The 17,629-nt window shown below is 41.0% G+C and overlaps 1 protein-coding gene across 1 annotated transcript in view; it reads left to right on the forward strand.

The window, feature by feature from the left end:
- The window catches only part of ADAMTS18 (ADAM metallopeptidase with thrombospondin type 1 motif 18), a 78,497-nt gene extending 61,280 nt beyond the window's left edge, over nucleotides 1–17,217 (forward strand). The window contains exons 17-23 of the mRNA XM_077786294.1: nucleotides 1,140–1,281; nucleotides 2,461–2,587; nucleotides 7,079–7,283; nucleotides 9,709–9,900; nucleotides 10,249–10,461; nucleotides 11,455–11,602; nucleotides 15,172–17,217. Coding sequence (XP_077642420.1) covers nucleotides 1,140–1,281; nucleotides 2,461–2,587; nucleotides 7,079–7,283; nucleotides 9,709–9,900; nucleotides 10,249–10,461; nucleotides 11,455–11,602; nucleotides 15,172–15,287 — 1,143 coding nt within the window. The 3' untranslated portion in view covers nucleotides 15,288–17,217. The remainder of the gene's footprint in view (nucleotides 1–1,139; nucleotides 1,282–2,460; nucleotides 2,588–7,078; nucleotides 7,284–9,708; nucleotides 9,901–10,248; nucleotides 10,462–11,454; nucleotides 11,603–15,171) is intronic.
- The last annotated feature ends 412 nt before the right edge of the window (nucleotides 17,218–17,629 follow it).

A 17,629-nucleotide genomic window follows, 5' to 3' on the forward strand; every position in this document is an offset into this window, starting at 1 on the left:
CCTTGAGAGCTGGGCTCCCTGAGTTAAATGACAGAGATTGTTATTATAGTCAGTACTCACACTTTCTATAACTTTTCCAAAACATTATGCTGAAATAGTGAATAAAAGATTTTTCTAATTTTTTTTTGCTCTGTAGACACCCAAGGACAGGTTCTCTCCTGCACTGAAGCTTTATCAGCTTCAATCACCATGAGAAAAATTCCAGCTGAGGGTCTTACAAACAAAATTTATCACCAGTCCACATAGAAAAGAGTTTTTTACAAGAAGGAGACTTGTGTTTTATACCCTTAGCCCCAAGAACTGAGGAAGCCACCTCCAGCCCCACAGCTGTGCTGCTGCTTTGCCCAAGCTTCTGCCAGGAAAGCATCTGAGTCCTGCTTGGTGGGCAAAGGCTTCCTCCTTGCTAGATGTTGTATGTAGGTAAAACCTTACCAAGGGAAGGCCTTGCAAACCATGGCCCAGACCTGCTAGGTAGAAAAGGGCTGTGGGAAGGTGACTCAGCTGAATTAGAGATAGAAAAACAAGTTATATAACCATTATGTGTTCACATCATGGTGTATGGTGGTAGGTTGAATTATGTTTGATATGGTTTAAAGCTGTGTAACTGAGAAAGGCCTGGATTTTGCAATAAAACAGCTCTTCTTTGCACTGCCTGGGGACTCTGTGTCACTACAGACCCTCACCCACAGCTAGAAGGATCAGCCAGGGCTTTGCTTACTAAAGAGAGGTGATGTCTCCCATCCCCAGATGCCAACTCCGTGTCCTGCAGTGCCCCAGGCAGGTCCAGCCCCTCAGTGAGTGCAGGGTCAGAGGTGATGTTCTGGGGGTGATGTCCCACCTCTGCTGAAGGCAGGGCTGCTGCTCTGACCCAGTCAGGTGCCCCTGATTCTCTTTCTGCACCTTCTCTTACATACCTGCAGGTGCTTTTCCAGACAATGCTTTGCTGTTTAGGAATTGTTCTGATGGTCTTTCCTTTGGGTCTCCTGAAAATCCTCTCACAAGCATGCTGTGTGTCTGTAAATTTTGTGTGTATCGTGTTTAATTCATCTTCCTTCAGACTGACAGAATCCTTTTATTTTTTTACCTCCTCCCCACCTTTAAAAAAAAAACAAAAAAAAACCCCAAATATCCCTCTACAGATCCTGTTACAAGGCAAAAATCCTGGGATTTCTTGGGAATATACATTTGGCAAAACCAGCCTTGAAAACAAGACATCTGTCAGAAAACACAGCTACTCCTGGGTGACGGTGCAGTCTGAGTGCTCAGCGACCTGTGGTGGTGGTAGGTGACTTTCCCATTGCCAAGCCTCTACTTTTTCTTTTTTTTTTTACAGCATCTCAAAGCTTTTCAGCTGCCTTTAATTTTGCAAATATATACTGATGCATACAGGGGTTTACACCAAACACCTGGTCCTTATTTTTTTATCTGATAACTTAGAACACAGAGGAAATAACTTTGTATGGCCTTTAGAGTAAAAATATTCATGACAGTGAGTAAGTCTTTTTTGTTTAGGTCAACCTGTATGCATATCATATCTTCCTGTTGAAGTAATGTGGAAATTAATTATGAACTTTGATTTCCTCTCTTGTACAGGCACCTATTTGTTTTTATAAAGTCTGCATGTTTTGTCAATTAAAGTAAAACTGGGATGTTATGAAAGCAAAAAGCTGCCATGTGGGAAGCCTGTAATACCAAAGGATATGAATGGGCAGTGAAGGAAATGCTCCTGTATTGGCAAAATGTTCAGGTGAAATTCAGGAATACCTTGCTGGTGCAGTGTCAGAACTTCACAACATCTCAGTAAATGGTTTATGGAAGAAAGATCCACCAGGAGCACTGTAGCCATAAAATATTACAGCTGTATTTTCTTCCTTCCCCTTAAAAGGCTGCAACATGAATATAAAAACTATGAAAACAGCCTTGTTTCCAAATTTGATTCACTGTGACCAATGAACCATGTGTGAAGTGAATGATATATCTCAGTTAAAAGATAAATCTATAAAACCACTTAAGGCATTTCTGTAATTCTCCTGCTGCTGACACTTGATTAAGTCTAATGTACAAGTACCTGCAGAACTCTGGAGTCTGTAGAGATTCACTGTAAAAAGTTTATAGAATGTTTATTTGTAGTTTTCAAGTGGGTGAGGAGGGCTCTAAGCAAGCACTGCTGGTGTCTGCAGGGAATTAGGATTTGAATAATTACTAATTTTTGCTGGGGGAACAGTCTTCAAATCTGTTGTTTATAGCTAGAATGTTTAATCTGACTTCAGTAGTATCTGTGCTACAGAGAACAAAATCAGTGTTAAAAACAGGTTGCTGCATATTTTATTTATTCCAAGTCAAGGATGTAGCAAGGATGAGTTTAGACTTGTTTAGTTAAAATTGTTCTCTACTACTTTTTTTCTCTTATATGTCAAATACAGGTTTATAATAGTGTATTCTTTTCTTATACTTCCACAGGACACATTACAGCAAAAGCAATTTGTTTGGAAGATCATCGTGCACGAGTCAACACCTCCTTTTGTGGACCAAGGACAAAGCCTTTGACTGAAACAAAGCTGTGCAACACAAATCCCTGCCCAGCCTAGTAAGTCCTCTGGGGTTTTGTGCCTGCTGGCTGTGCCCTGTGCCTGGCTGTGCTACAGGGGGAATATTCTTGGGGTGAATTGTTTTCCTGCTGGATGAACCCCTGGTGCTCTGTGAAGGGAAAGCAGGAATTGTTTAAGATGCTCTGCCCAAGCCTCCCAGTGGGGTTTTGGGTCTGGTGCCTAAAGCAAGGGCTGCCGAGGGCTTTGTCCCTCTGCTGGGGTGACTCAGAACAAATCCAGGTTTCCCAGGGGCTCCTTCTGCCACCTTTCCTCATCTTGAATCACTAAGCCTATTTCCTGAGTAAAGTGCTACTCCCTATGTGGAAGCTTGGCCCCATGACTCACATTCCACATATTAGATTAGGTTAAAAGAGTCTTGTCAAGTGTAATTAGTGATTTTTGGACAAAATGCCCCACAGAGTATTGTGATGCCACAAAGAGGACTATCTGAACCAAATGAGCTGTCAGCAAAGCTTCTGGTGCCCACAAAACTATATATGAAGACACTGCCTTTGTGAACAATCTTATTTTCTAAAAGATGTAAGAAAGGTGAGATGCAAAGGAAGACATTGACATATAGATAAGCACTTAGAACCCAGCTGGTCTAAATCAATTTAAAAACCAAGGGAGTTAACACTGATTTATAGTAGCTGAAGTAGGGGTCCTTTGGAAAAAAAAAAGTTCTGTGCTTATATAATTAAACACAGTATTATGTGTCTTAGGATAAAAATGGATAGATTAAAGGACACAGTGGCCATCTTTCTTCCACTGGTTATTTCACTTTTGGATTCCTGACTTTGCAACCTCAGCATTATTTTAATTTTATATTAAAGATCAGAAGAGCTGTATTATGTTGGACTACACATTTCAGCCTCCAGAGCAGGAGATTTTCTAAAGGAATATGTTGAAAAAATTAAGAGTCTTTTAGTCACTGGAAAGGAAATACACTTGAAGGTGCATTGAAGCAGAAGAAATAGAGGAAGGGTCCAGACCTGGCATCATGTGCTGGTTTTGTTCTGGGATGATAAAATCAACAGTAAAAGCAGTTGGCTAAGCCTGCTCCCATAGTTCATAAAATATCCCATTTAATGATGTTTAATAGGAAGCATTCCTCATCCCCCCCAGTCTAGGAGAGGATGGTGGGGCAAAGCAAAAGATGCATATGTTCTGTAGTGAGTTTGGTTTTACTTAAAAATACATACTTTGCAATATGTTGAACATACTGAAAAATAGTCCAGTAATAGTTTGGAATTTCCTGCAGATTTAAAGAGTACAGAAGAGTACACCAAACCCAAATACCAAATTACACACTATGACCACAAAACAATAGAGATAAGGTTTAAATAATGATACCTTGTGACGAGAGCCCCATGTTACTGCTTCAGCAGTTTCTTTACATTGCGTTTAGCCACATGATTTTCTCAATACCAATTTTAAGTAATCTTTGTAGCCAAACACAATGTTTTCATGTGCAACTTATCTTCTGCCAGGACTATTTTTATCCAATGAACACAGAAATGTATTGTCTGTGATGTCTGCAGCAGTCTGTCTAAGCTTTTTCTGCTTACCTTTGTTTTGATGTGGCATCATTATGCTACAAAGCTCCACCCAAATCAGATTCACTTATATTGGCCAGACACAAAATTTTAATTTCTGATAACCTGAGATCCTGATGTATTCTGAACATCTGCTGATATATATTTACCATGAAAATGCTGAATATTCATTTTGACACATAGTGCAATGTTTTTTGTACTGAAATCACAGTTATTCTATGATTTACTACTTTAAAACAAAATTAATGAGTTGAACCATAAAACTAGTACAAAAAGAAAACATGTAAAAGCCCCAAGCACCTCTAGGGAAAAATTGTTCAACTCACTAATTAATTATTCTTAAAATCCTTAGGATATATTAATGCATGGAGGGTCTACATGTAGGACCATGCCTTAAATTAACAGGTTGCCATTCAGCTGAGTGAAACTGTGCCAGGATATCTCTGCTGAGGAATCTGCCCAGAAACTCACAGCATGGAATATTTCCCATAAACCCAACAAGACTGCCAACAGGAGAAAAAAAAAAAAAAAAAAAAAAGTAGGATTAATAAATACCATGGAGGAAACAAAAGAACATTTAATAGCCAGCAAAGAAAACAAAACCCAAATACACCAGGCAGAGCAGGCAGGGGATGGAGGTGACAGATGAGATACAAGTGTGTCAGTTTGGGGACATAAAAGAGGCTCCAGACTTGTAGAAGTCAGTGAAGAATAATTTCTGCATAAAAACAAAGGCTGATTAGTCTGAGTGGGACCAAAATACTGTCCCACACAGAAAGGCACCAGCACTGCACGCTGCTGTTGTTGGATTTCAGAGCTGCCAAATCTGGTCATAATTATTTAGTTATTTGAACTAATGAAAGATACTCTTGGATCACAGCCCAGATAATCTTGGAAAATGGAAGTTTACTAGAGGACATTAAAGTAGGTTTACTGCCCTCTCTTCTGTGAAGAGGAGAGCTTTCCAGGCAGTTATGGTGAATAAACTCTTAAAATGAACACTTTCGGTCACTCCACCAATGGCCAGAAACATCAAGGCAAACTAATTAGAAGTTGTAAAATGGATTAAAACTCTTTTCTCAGAAGTTTGTAGTTCAAACAAATATTTATAAATCAGGCAAAAATGAAACTTCTGATGTTTTCTGGAATTACAAAATTACTAACTTTTCACATTAATATTTCTTTGTCCTTAAATTAGTGCCTTTTCCATTTCTCACTATTTTTGGCAGTTCCTGAAGTTGCTAGATACTGAGAGCTGGGACTTCTTCTATTCCCAAAGACATTTTTCTAAAATAGGTTTTTTATGAATTTTTTACAATTAAAATTAGCTTTGTTTTCAGGCAGCTGTGAATAGACAAGCAAATGGGACACTGTGCATCATTCACACATGACGAAGAAAGCTTTCTTGTCACTAAAATTTTATGTAAGCAGCTATTCCAGTGGTCACGGGATTGATGCTGTGAGAAACTGTGGAAGCAGGATTGGCCAAGTGGTCAGATGTGAGACAAAAACCTTTTCTATGACATAAATTACTGAAAATTTGTCGAATTGTTTAAAAATCTTCAATTTCAGTGCAGGGTCTTTGAATAAGAGTTCTCAGTGAGTAATCATTTAGTAATTCATAATTTCTTCTGCTTTTTCACTTCTGTTTTCCTATCTGGCTGTGATTATGATCTTATATTGGAAGTCTTCAACGCAAAAACACTCGGTTGCATGTTTGCAAAGTGTCCCACAGTGCCTGGGGACCCACTCAGAGCTTCAAGAATAGAAAATAGTGAGCAGCTCCTGGCATTTCAAAACTGAACTTAGCCCAGGCAATTGGCAATAACCCCTCAGACTTTGTGTCACTTGAGAGCCATGATGAGTAAACTGCAGCATCCCCATGCCTGAGCACACATTGCCCAACAGCTTGTGCTGGTTAAATTGCCTCTGTTTTATTTTTCTGCATCCACTGTCTGCCAGATTTATTCGTCTGAGGATATGTAAATCATTGAGTTAAAGAATCATAAAGTCACAGTGTGCTTTGGGTCAGAAGGGACCTTAAAGCTCATCCAGTGCCACCCCTGCCATGGCAGGGACCCCTTCCCCTGTCCCAGGCTGCTCCAGCCCCAGTGTCCAACCTGGCCTTGGGCACTGCCAGGGATCCAGGGGCAGCCACAGCTGCTCTGGGCACCCTGTGCATCCCCCACCCTCACAGGGAACAATTTCTTCCCTTATATCTAATCTAAACCTGCCCTCCTTCAGCTTAAAGCCATTCCTCCTTTTCCTTGTGCATTCCCTTGTGAAAAGTGCCCCTCCAGCTCTTCTCCAGGCTTCCCTCAGGTACCAGAGGGATGCACTTAGATCACCCTGGAGCCTTTGTTTTTCCAGGCTGAACAGCCCCAGCTCTCTCAGCCTTTCAGAGCCTTTTCATTTCCTCAGGACATAAGTGGCAGGACTCTTTTAGAAATCAAGTTCATTTTTTTATGAATACCAGTAGGGCCAGTAGGGTTTGACAGAAATGCCAACATTTGTCACCCTGTGTGAGTGGAGTGTATCTCAGCACAAACACGGTCAGTACGTACTCAGCTAAATTCTACCTGATCTAATTCTATCTTCGAAATACTCCACCTGCCTCAATGGCAGCATCTCTTTCAGTCCCTGTGGAATTCCAGATTCCATGTCAGAGTCATAGGCAAGCTGGTTCTAGTGGATAAAAGCTATAAATAAACAATACTTGTTTTTCTAGTTGAGAGACTTATATTTCATCCCTAGCAGAAAGTTCCATGCTTTGACAATAGATCATTAACTGCAGCTTTTTGATTGCTTGAACAGACCACCAGGAGACAGGCTGAGCAGGATCTCTGGATAATTCACATTTGATAGGTGGCTGTTTTTGTTGATTTTCTACAGGTAATTGCACTCCTGTTTGTAACGCACATTTCCTCCTTTAAGCTGGTCAGCAGGTGAATGGAGCACATGCAGCAAGTCTTGTGGAGGGGGACAGCAAAATCGTCTCATTCAGTGTGTCCAGAAAAGGGCTTTCCAAAGAGAGGAGGTGGTGGCCCATTCCCTGTGTCCTGTCACCACCCCAGCACAGGTGCAAGTGTGCAGTAGTCAGGACTGCCCACCCGAATGGAGCCCTGGCCCGTGGTCTCAGGTAATTTGGAGAAAAACTTATATTTTTTTCTGCTGGCATAATGAAAATACTGAAAAAAAATCTCCCTGAAAAGAACAGAGCAAACTTTGTGGAGATCAGTGCTTTGCAAGTGGCTTTTTTCTTGAAGACAATTTGCAAACCATGTTTGTATAAACATGTAAACAAAATGTGCATTGTAACCAGCCTTCAGAAGAGCTGGCACACGAGGGCTTGCCAGACGTGGGCACATGGTGTTCTTTTAGGTACATACAAACAGATGGATAATTCTTTCTGGATTCAGAATTTAAAGCTCTGTGACCAGCAACCCCCTATGAGATTACTTCCCAAGGAGTATTGACTTCTCTTAGAGATGGCAGGCAGTCAAGGGATGAAGAAATATTGGGAGTTAGAGTTGCATATTAATGCACATGTGTATATGGACTATGGATTGATAAACTTGTGATTTACACATTCACTACTCACTTCTGTGCTTTTGCCTTTGTTAGAGTAACTCCCCTGCAGCAGTGCTGCTGCAGGTATTGCCATAAGGGCAAATTCCTTTGTGCACACACTGCTTTACACACCTGACACTGAAACACCTGAGCTAAAAACACACAAAACTCACCTCTGCTCCATGTTTCACTGCTATTGATGCTGTTCATGTAAGGATAAATGAAGTATCCTTCAAATAAATCACTCATCTGGGTTTTAAGAGAGAGCTGACAGAACCCTTAGAAAAGGATCTACATTAATTTTATTTTTACATCTTCATTTAGTGAAATTGAAGATGGATTTCAATTAGCTGAAAATTTATTACTTACGTGTTCTATTCTTGGTGCTGTTACTCTTTAGGTGTTCAAGAACATCTTGACCTCAGCATCCCCAGCTGAGCAGGAACTGCCTCTACAGGGAGTGCCCTGTAATGTACCATAACAAATGAGTAACTATTCAGTAGTCCAGCACAACTCTCAAAAATAACTTTTTTGTCCAGTGTGTCTGAAGAAAACCTGAGTGTGGCAAATTATATAAACCAGGTTTTCAAATGCATTCCCACTTACAAACTTCCTTTCTTCTAAGGCAAATAAATAAATAAATAAGACAATTACAAAAAAAAATCTGTTTTCCTCCTCTTTAAGAGGTGTAAAATTCAAGTTGCAATTTTTAAATAAGGCCATAAAAATTAAGTTCACCCATCCTGCTGAAATATAGGGAACAGGCCTATTGTACAAGTTAGTAAAGGTTTTAAGATTCAGCTGAAAACTGCTTTATTGCAGACATAAAGGTGTTAAGAGGAAAAAAAAACATAACATCATAGAATCACAGAATGGTTTAGGTTGGAAGGGACTTTAAAGCTCATCCAGTGCCACCCCTGCCATGGCAGGGACCCCTTCCCCTGTCCCAGGCTGCTCCAGCCCCAGTGTCCAACCTGGCCTTGGGCACTGCCAGGGATCCAGGGGCAGCCACAGCTGCTCTGGGCACCTGGGCCAGGGCTGCCCACCCTGCCAGGGAACAATTCCTTCCTAACATCTAATCTAAACCCAGCCTCGCTGCACAAATCAGTGTTGTTTTAAATGAAAAGATCATTTTGTTTGGGGAAGGATTAAACCCACAGATTTTCAGCAGGCAGATATTTCTGTTACATCCTCAGCACAATGGTGCTTTCATGAAATCTTTTAAAGACATTTGTAATTTGATATACAGAGTGATTCTGCCTTGGAACATGCCCATAATTATTAGTAGAAAGAACAGTTAGAAGAGGATGCAAGAAGGTAGGAAGCTGGCAGCATTATTTCAGGGCTTTGCTTCATTTCCTCACAAATGGCTCATTCGGGCATTTTGTTGTATGTAAGGTGGTGCAAACTACAGCATGCCTGTTCCACTGAACCATGGCTCAGCAATGGTTATTTATTCTGGTGACTGGTCCTAAGCTGCAGCTGGCAACTAAAATATCTCCTTAACCATTGTATCAGATTCTGTCTCTTTTGGTGGAGGAGTTATGTATCAATTCCCTGGGCTGTTTCCTCTGCCTCGATCTCATCCCTCTAGGCCAAGGTGAGGACAAAATGAGAAATAGCTGAGAGCATCTTGCCATGGAAGATTCTGTGGTGGGAGCTTAGGACCAGCTTTCAACTATGCTGAGCAGGGAAAAAGCATTTTGCTCACAAGTCCAACTTACCTCATCTACAGAAAAGAGATATTACTTGTCTGTTCTACATGGGGGCTGAGAGAGTTCACAGGTTACATTTAAGAAAATACTTAGGACAATGTCTTAGAAATGACACACAGATGTTACTGTTACTTATTTACCAGTAGAATTTCAAGTTTACTTCTATCACAATGGCAGCTGTACAGCACATTAGCCATACTTTCTGTGCTCTGCTGGAAAATGCAAATTATGCCAATTTTTATTTCCTCCAGTTCAAAGAAGTGTTTCTTTCCATCACAGTGCTCCAAGACTTGTGGGAGAGGTATTAAGAAACGAGATGTCTACTGCAAGAGTCCTGGTTCTCCCAAGGTGAAATTCTTGCCTGAAAGCATGTGCAGCACAGAGCCTAAGCCTGAGTCCCAGCAGACCTGTGTGCTTGGGCGCTGTCCCAGAAACGACCGGCTCCAGTGGGTGATTTCTTCCTGGAGTGAGGTAAACTGGTTTGGTTTCATGGCTCACTGCCTGCCCGGGCTGCTCTTGGCAATGCTGGCTCAGGGACACACAGAGACCACGGGGAGGAAAGACAGCTGAGCTGTGGTTTGAAAATCAGGTATTCTAGGCGAGGAGCTGTAAACCCCAGATGTGGATGGATGTACCCCAATGCCCTTGTTAATCAATGACTGGAGTTCATATTTCAGTTTACACTTTACAGAGCATGGGCTTTGTGGGATTAGTTCTGCGATGCTTTTATAATGCAGTTTGGGGTGTCTGACACATCACACCTTCCCCTTTTCCTGCATGTGCTGGGGAGGCTGCAGAAGCTGTGCTTTGCCTCTGCAGTGCTCAGCCTCCTGCGGGCCCGGCCTGCGGCAGCGAGAGCTCAAATGCGGCGAGAAGAGCATCCACGGGAAACTGGTCACCTTCCCTCAGAGGAGATGCAGGAACATCAAGAAACCAAACACCAACCTGGAGGAAGCTTGTAACAAGGGTGCCTGTCCATCACAGACCTTGTATAACATGGTGTCTGGCTGGTATTCCTCGCCCTGGCAGCAGGTAGGAATGGGAAGTCAGAGGTGGCATGGCACAGAGGAGCTGCCTCCAGTGCTAACAGGCCCCTGCACGGAGCCATTCCCTAAGGAGGACCACACCACAGCCACTGAGATGGGATGCAGCTGGTCCACATCCATCATGTATTTTGGTGCAGCTCAGAGCTTTGTCCTGAAACTGAAGAATGTCACTTAAAAATGTTATTCATGCTTGAGAGGCGCTACATTCCACACCCATTTTCCAACACTTTCTTCTCAGTCTTCTTCAAAGTGCATTCTGGTTGAACTACTGCATATCTCCATGCACAGTGTATCTGAGCATCTGCACAGATTGCCTGGAATTCCCTAAATACTATGATTAATTGTGGGATCAGTCTGTATTTGTTTCTACATTCTTGCAAGCAAGCTTCTGTATTTCTGGAACTTATCTACTTTAGGAGTCATATATCAATGAGACACGCACCCATTTAATGATATTTACATGAAACAATGTATGCCTGACAATTGCAATCAGATTAAAACAGCCACATTTATACTAAAGACAACTTTTCATGAAGCACATACAAGTAAAAGGCTTATTAGTTTTAAAATACTTCACAGGTCTTCCTGCAAACCCATAGTGGTTTTCCCCAGATACTGCTATAATTAGGGTGCTGATGGGAGTTTTATCTGTGTTCAGGCAGCAGGGTTGGGCCCAGAGGCGTAGAGATCAAAAGAAATCCATGCAGACAACCAGGAATAGGTTTCTAAAATGTTCAGTTTCTGTCTCGATGCCTAAGTAGAGGAACCAGATTTTCAGCTGAGTCCTTAAATAACCACAAGACACACACGTCTTTGAAAAGTTGGCCCTGATGGGGCTTGGTGGACAGCAGCACACCTGATCCTGACCTCTCTTGCTGTGAAAGTCTCATCCAGTGCCCTTGAAAGCTCCCCCTTTGGTTTTCAGGGGCTCTGAGAGTCTCTGCCATGAAAGCCAAGGTTTTGTTTTCCCTCTGCTCAGTGCACGGTGACCTGCGGCGGGGGAGTGCAGACCCGGAGCGTGCAGTGCCTGCGCCAGGGCCGGCCAGCTGCTGGCTGCCTGCCCCAGCAGAAACCAGCTGTCCTGAGAGCCTGCAACACCAGCTTCTGTCCAGTCCCCGTGAAAAGAGGTAAAACTCTGCCCAAGATGCTGCAGCAGGCTTGTTTCTTAATGTTCTATACTAAGCAAACATCACCTTTGCCTAACCACTGGCCTATTCCTTCATAGATGTTTTTTCCCCAGACTTCCAGATTTACAGTAACTCTCTGATATTAACAGCATCTCTTCTCTTAAAGTAGACTTGGGAGTACAACTAGCACTGGAGATTTTAAAAACGGGTGTATGTTGAAAGAAGTATGTGAAAAAGTCATGCTATTTGGTTCTGGACTGCACCTTTATTACTCTCTTGTTGAAAAACACAAGCATTTTATCCTGGTAGTGCTTTTGATGAATAATAGCAACTTTGGAACTCAACAATTCTTATGAATTTGCCATATATTTTTAGTCTTCTAGATTCCACCCAGCTCCTGGGATTCCAAAATTGCTTTACCTAGAATGTCCTTCTTACTGCTTCTGACCAGTGCATGACATGCAGTCAGGGAACATGAAATTAGGGTCTCTCTCCACTTTCATGTCTACTCTATCTTTCCACCTCTTCAGTATGTGAAGGGAGGGGGAAACAAGAGGTTTTGTGCCACACGGAATGAGGGAAGGGGAATTCTCTCAGCACCACCACAGACAAAGAGTGGTGCATTACCCTGTTCCAGAGATTTGCTTACAGGATGGTTACTGTTCGTGACTCTTTCCTAACTGCATGAAAAATGCTCATGGAGGTCCATGTTTGTCCCAATAATCTGGTTATCTAGGTATGCTTAAGCACTTTAAACTACAAATTTCAAAATACTGCACATAAATTGACTTGTTACCTTTTTAAAACTGGGGGCTGAAAGCAACCTCTATAAAACCTAGGCTGGACTGTGTGAGGAAGGTGGTAATGGAGCTGGGAGCAGAGGTCAAGCTCTGGCCCTGCATCTTGTAAACTGACATTAGCCAACCACCCCCACATCTGCCCAATTCCTGGCATTCCCTGTGCACAAAACCCCTGTGAAAGCCAGTGAGATCCTAACAGACCATTCTGCTGCATCAGCCCCAGACATGCAGGCTATCAGCCTCATCTATCAGGGGACCTGAATCCAAACAAGGATATGGAGATGAAATGGTCCTAAAAGGGATAAGTAAATAGTTCTGCTGTTTTTATCAGTAAATGTTCCTAACGCTTCAAATTAACATTCCTTAAGGCTTTTGCTGTACTTTGGCGTTTCTGTATAACTTCCTTTTCTGTTAGGGTATAGCAAGGACTTTTCTTTCACCCTGTTTTCCCCTGCTATATTTCATGTCTGAAGTACTGTCTGTTATTAATTTTGGATTTGGCTTGTTTCTCTCTCTCCTCACATCTGCAGGAGCCCTTTCCCCTTTATTATACCTGGGTCATCATACTCTAGAGATCAATTATCTCCTTGCTGCTCTCTAACTTTCTGTCTAAAGCAGCAAAAAGAGAGGAAACCAGCTGGGCTGGAATCACTTTGAAGCAAATCAGTCTCTATTATCAGCCATGCAACTCCAGCTCAGTGATCACAGGCAAGAAATTAATGTTTCAGGGAGAGTTTGCACACTTTCCTAGACAAACTGGGTCATTTCCATCCCTCTCTAGATGCAGTTACGGTCACCATAACTCGTAGTAAATCCAGCTGCTTCAAATGAATGAAAATCTAAACAACTTATAAATACTTGGGTAAATAGAAATAAGGACCTGACTGCCTGATCACCATCCACTGAATTTTGTGGGACTCTGTGTTCCTTCCAATAGTCCTTGGATTAGGTCCCAATTTCAGCCTTACCTCTGCAATGTTAGCATTGCCCTCTGATCTTCAAAGGGGACATAAGATTTATTAATGTGGCTTCATTAGTGCTTATACTTTTTTTTTTTTAAACAGTAATTTCTAACTTTTTTTTTAATTCACCCTTACATGGCAGGAGAGGTCTTTTCTGTCTTCATCAGAACAGGTTTCCTTCCTTGGTGTGGTGTGTGCTTTTCATCTCTCGTCTGCTGTGGGCCCTCCCAAATTCTGCCTGGTGGCAGCAGGTGAAGGAATGGGAAGTCTGGTGCTGAACTGCAAACTGGATCCCTCCTGACACTCCATGCAGAACAGAAAGGCAGTGCAGTGGAGTGGAAAGGCTGCACTTCAGCCCTGAGCTCCCCAGTTCCTGTTCAAGAATAGTATTTTCTTTCCCTGCCATTAGAATTTGAAGACAAACTCATGTTTTTAAAACCAGAGGAAAAATGGCATTTTAAAATAATAATAATTATTAAAATTATTTTCTTTTTCACTCAAATAAATTTGAGGGTGATAAAGGCATAAAAAATCACCTTTGCCATCATATAAAAGGGAATAAAAAAAGAGCAGTGGTGATTGAACCAAAGAAGTTGCTATAGAGAGATGGATATGCTTCCTGGCCAATGGAACATGCAGAAGTTGTCTGTGCTCTGTGAGGGAGCATTTATCTGCTGTGACTCAGTAACTGATCTGAGAATGCAGACAGTGGTGGCTAGATTTTTGTTCAGTCACCTTGTAAATTCCTTTTATTGACCATGTAAACAGTAGTTCTGAGAGCTGAACAAAATCTTTACCCATGCTCACAGGAGATTTCACATCAACTATAAATTTTGCTAAACCCCATTGAGTCTTACTGCTCTTTCAGACATGGTGAATTTGTTTATAAATCACCCATATGAATCATCACTCTCCTCTTTTAAAGAAACATAAAGCATCCACTGCAAAACTGGAGAGAGGAGCAGCTACAAGGTGTTTTTAAAGCAATGGAGCTGTGTGTATAAATGACATCTGTACATAAATTGAAGAGTAACAGGATTTTAATTGAAAAATATAATTTGACTGTATTTGTAATTAAAAGCTGGGCTTTTGAGAATTAACCATGGTTAGCAAGTCTCTTCTCCCATTACAGTTAATTAAGATTTTGCCAACATGGCATAGTCAAGGTCCTAAAAGCCTGATTCATGACACCTAACTAAAGTGTCTGCAAAAAGAGATTTCTGAGGTTCCCTGCAGAGGAAAAGGAAGATAAAGAAGTGTCTCCAGAAAGTGCTGGAATGCAAGAACAGAGGAGAGCCCTTTGTGCAGGGCCCAGGCATTCCGAGTTCTGTGAGGTCTGTGTGCAGCTGAACTCCACGTGATGATGGTGATGGCAGCCAGCAACTGGTATCAAATATGGAGCAGGCTCATTTCTATGAGTACCCGGCTTTGGAACAACATTTATAATCAGAGATGTAAAGACAGATGGGTTTTTTTATCCTCTAATGTGGAACTTCCTCCTGTCTTCCTGAGCTACAAAGTGTGCTCCAAATTTTTTAATTCCTTCAGCTTTTGCCCCCCTCCATAATATTAATTCTATCTCAATCAAGTTAACAAATCTCTTGGCAAAAATTTGATGGCTCTTAAAATAAAGCAAGAAACTAGTATTTTTGAGATGAAAGCTCATTCATGTTTCCTCTCCTTTGAATTGAGTCACCCACTGTGTTTTTAATATTACCAAAGGCATACAAGGGTGTGGGACTATTGCCCGACTTGCAGACTTGCTAAAACACAGTCTTACCATATTTCTTGGGTTTCTCTCCTTCAGATGATCCTTCTTGTGTGGATTTCTTCACTTGGTGTCATCTGGTGCCCCAGCACGGTGTCTGTAACCACAAATTTTATGGCAAGCAATGTTGTAAATCATGTACAAAGAAGAACTGATAGCAGCGTTCATCTGAACCCTTCAGTGACAGGAGTCTCTCCTTCAATTTATGTTGGAATTGTGTCTGCTTTGAGGCAAGACATGGTGCCACATAAACCACTGATGGAAGAGACATTTTTTCTAAGGGAATGTCTGAGGTACAGTAATTGTTGGATATATGTTGAAAAAGGAATGTTTCTTTCTTATTTTTTCTTAATTTGCTGACCTCACTAAAGCACAGGGTACTATGGATCACTTGAACACTGAGACTCGAGGGGAAGTTCTTTCTTTAAAAGTGTCATTTTGCACTGTCACATGTTACAAGGAAGAAAATAAGGCAAGGGAGCCTTTTCTGGCTGATTGACCAGAATGCAAAGCAGGAGAGCTTGGCAGCTGGAGGAGGAAGCAGCGTGGCAGCAGGACAGATCACACCATCAGAACGTGTCCTTTCCTATTTTTTGTGACTGTTGTCCCAGGGTGAGGAAGCTGTTTGCTACCCCAGAGGGACATCCATGGCTGAGGGCTGGAGAAGGCAGTGTCACACGTGTGGCCACCAGAAGTAAATAGTGCACTACAAAGATATTATGGTGCTTCTCTACCAGACTTGCTGCTGGAAAAGCAAGTTGTGCATCATTCTAATGTTTTTATAATTTTTGAAGAATTCATTTTCTGCTTTGTGTAGAAACTCAGAGGTGGTTAACTAGTAACTTGAAATGTATTCCTAGAAATATGCAGCATTAGAATATTTGGACTTTAATATTGCTCTGTAACAAGTAAAATAGAATTTCATATTTCAACTAACTCAAGGAACTCAGATTGATTGAGCTCAATGGTTATATTTTCAACTTTCTAAGCTCATTAGATATGTAATTTTAAAATTTAAACTTGATATTTTTAAGTAGTTTTGTTTCAGAAGCTAATTGTTTGAATGCTAAGATACTGAAGAATCTTCAGTCTTCCTTCTAATCTCAGATCTCTCTGCAAATTTTGGTTCATCCATTACCCAAAGGAAATAAGAATATTACAGTCCAGCAATTCATGCTGAACTTCTCTAAACAGTTATTTATTCACATGTTACACACACAAAACAAAAACAAACCATAAAAAGATAAGTTGATTATTCACTCTTACCAAATAAAAGTCAATTCTATTTTTATACACCCTCCTAATACTTGTATTTAGTTCAGAATCTACCAGCAAACAAAAGAATTGTAAAAACGCTAATATTTGTGGCTGTTCAGTATCGAGATGTTTGAAGGCACCATGTATCAAATGGTGCCATTCAGAAGGTTTCTGCATCGAAAAAACCCCAACCTATTTGCCAAACCCATTCCGAGACAGAGCTGTGTCCTACTGTAATTTTCTGGGGAGTGCCTATGAGGGACATATTTATCTAATTCCACCCAATCCCACAACTTTGTTTGATGAATGTAGTTCAGTTTGAGTGTTTTTTTAAAGTATAGTTTCGGTGTAGGATTAGCCAGCTCAGCACTAATGCCAGACAGTGGTCACTTAAAATTAGCAGTTCCTTCTGAAACAATTTAAATTAAAAACATGCATTCTATGTTGCTTTAGGAAATGATTGGAAACATATCTCAACCTACACTGCTCTGTCTTGATATTGGACATTGTGTAATTATAATCTTTTTCCTAGGAAAACTACAAGGTTGTTTTTGTTTTGTTTTTATAATTGTCCTTTTTATTATTTGATGTAAAATAATTAATTTATTAATGCATAGCTTTTCCTTTATATTTCTTTGCTCACTTCCTTAAGTGAGAACTGAGGAAAGAAAATGGTAGTGTCACAAAGTATGAATTATGGTGTAAAAAAGCAAAAACTATAAGTGTAATATTTAATTATTTTATAAGCTTTGTAATAAAACACTCTAACTGTTTCATTATATTTGGAATTGTAAAATTCATGAATAAAATATGGAGGTTATAAGTAAATATCAAGTGTTATAAGTGCTGTGTGCATTCCCTTGAATCTTTGTTGGTTGTCCCACAAGGAGAAGGTTATCCTGTTTTTCTGCTGCTGTGTAATTGGGAAAATGAGCCCAAAAAGGCAAAACTGAGCAGAAATCCATGGTTTAATTTGCATGACAACACAAGAACTAAAATACACAACAATACATGTGCAAGACAAACCTGAGCTGTCACTCCTCTCAGAAAAGACAGTGGGAACTGATGTATCCCAGAACCAGGAGGATTCTGCCCAGGCTTTATCTGCAAGGTGGTATTCAAGATAAGGGGCTTCACTCAACACAGCAATAGGTTTAAGAGCCTCTCCCATCTGCCTGAGGATACTTGATTTTTCTAAAACTGGCCAAGAACTTTCCAAGGCAATCCCTAGGAGGGAGGG

The sequence above is a fragment of the Lonchura striata genome, chromosome 13 (genome assembly GCF_046129695.1).
Source record: "Lonchura striata isolate bLonStr1 chromosome 13, bLonStr1.mat, whole genome shotgun sequence".
Classification (NCBI taxonomy): domain Eukaryota; kingdom Metazoa; phylum Chordata; class Aves; order Passeriformes; family Estrildidae; genus Lonchura; species Lonchura striata.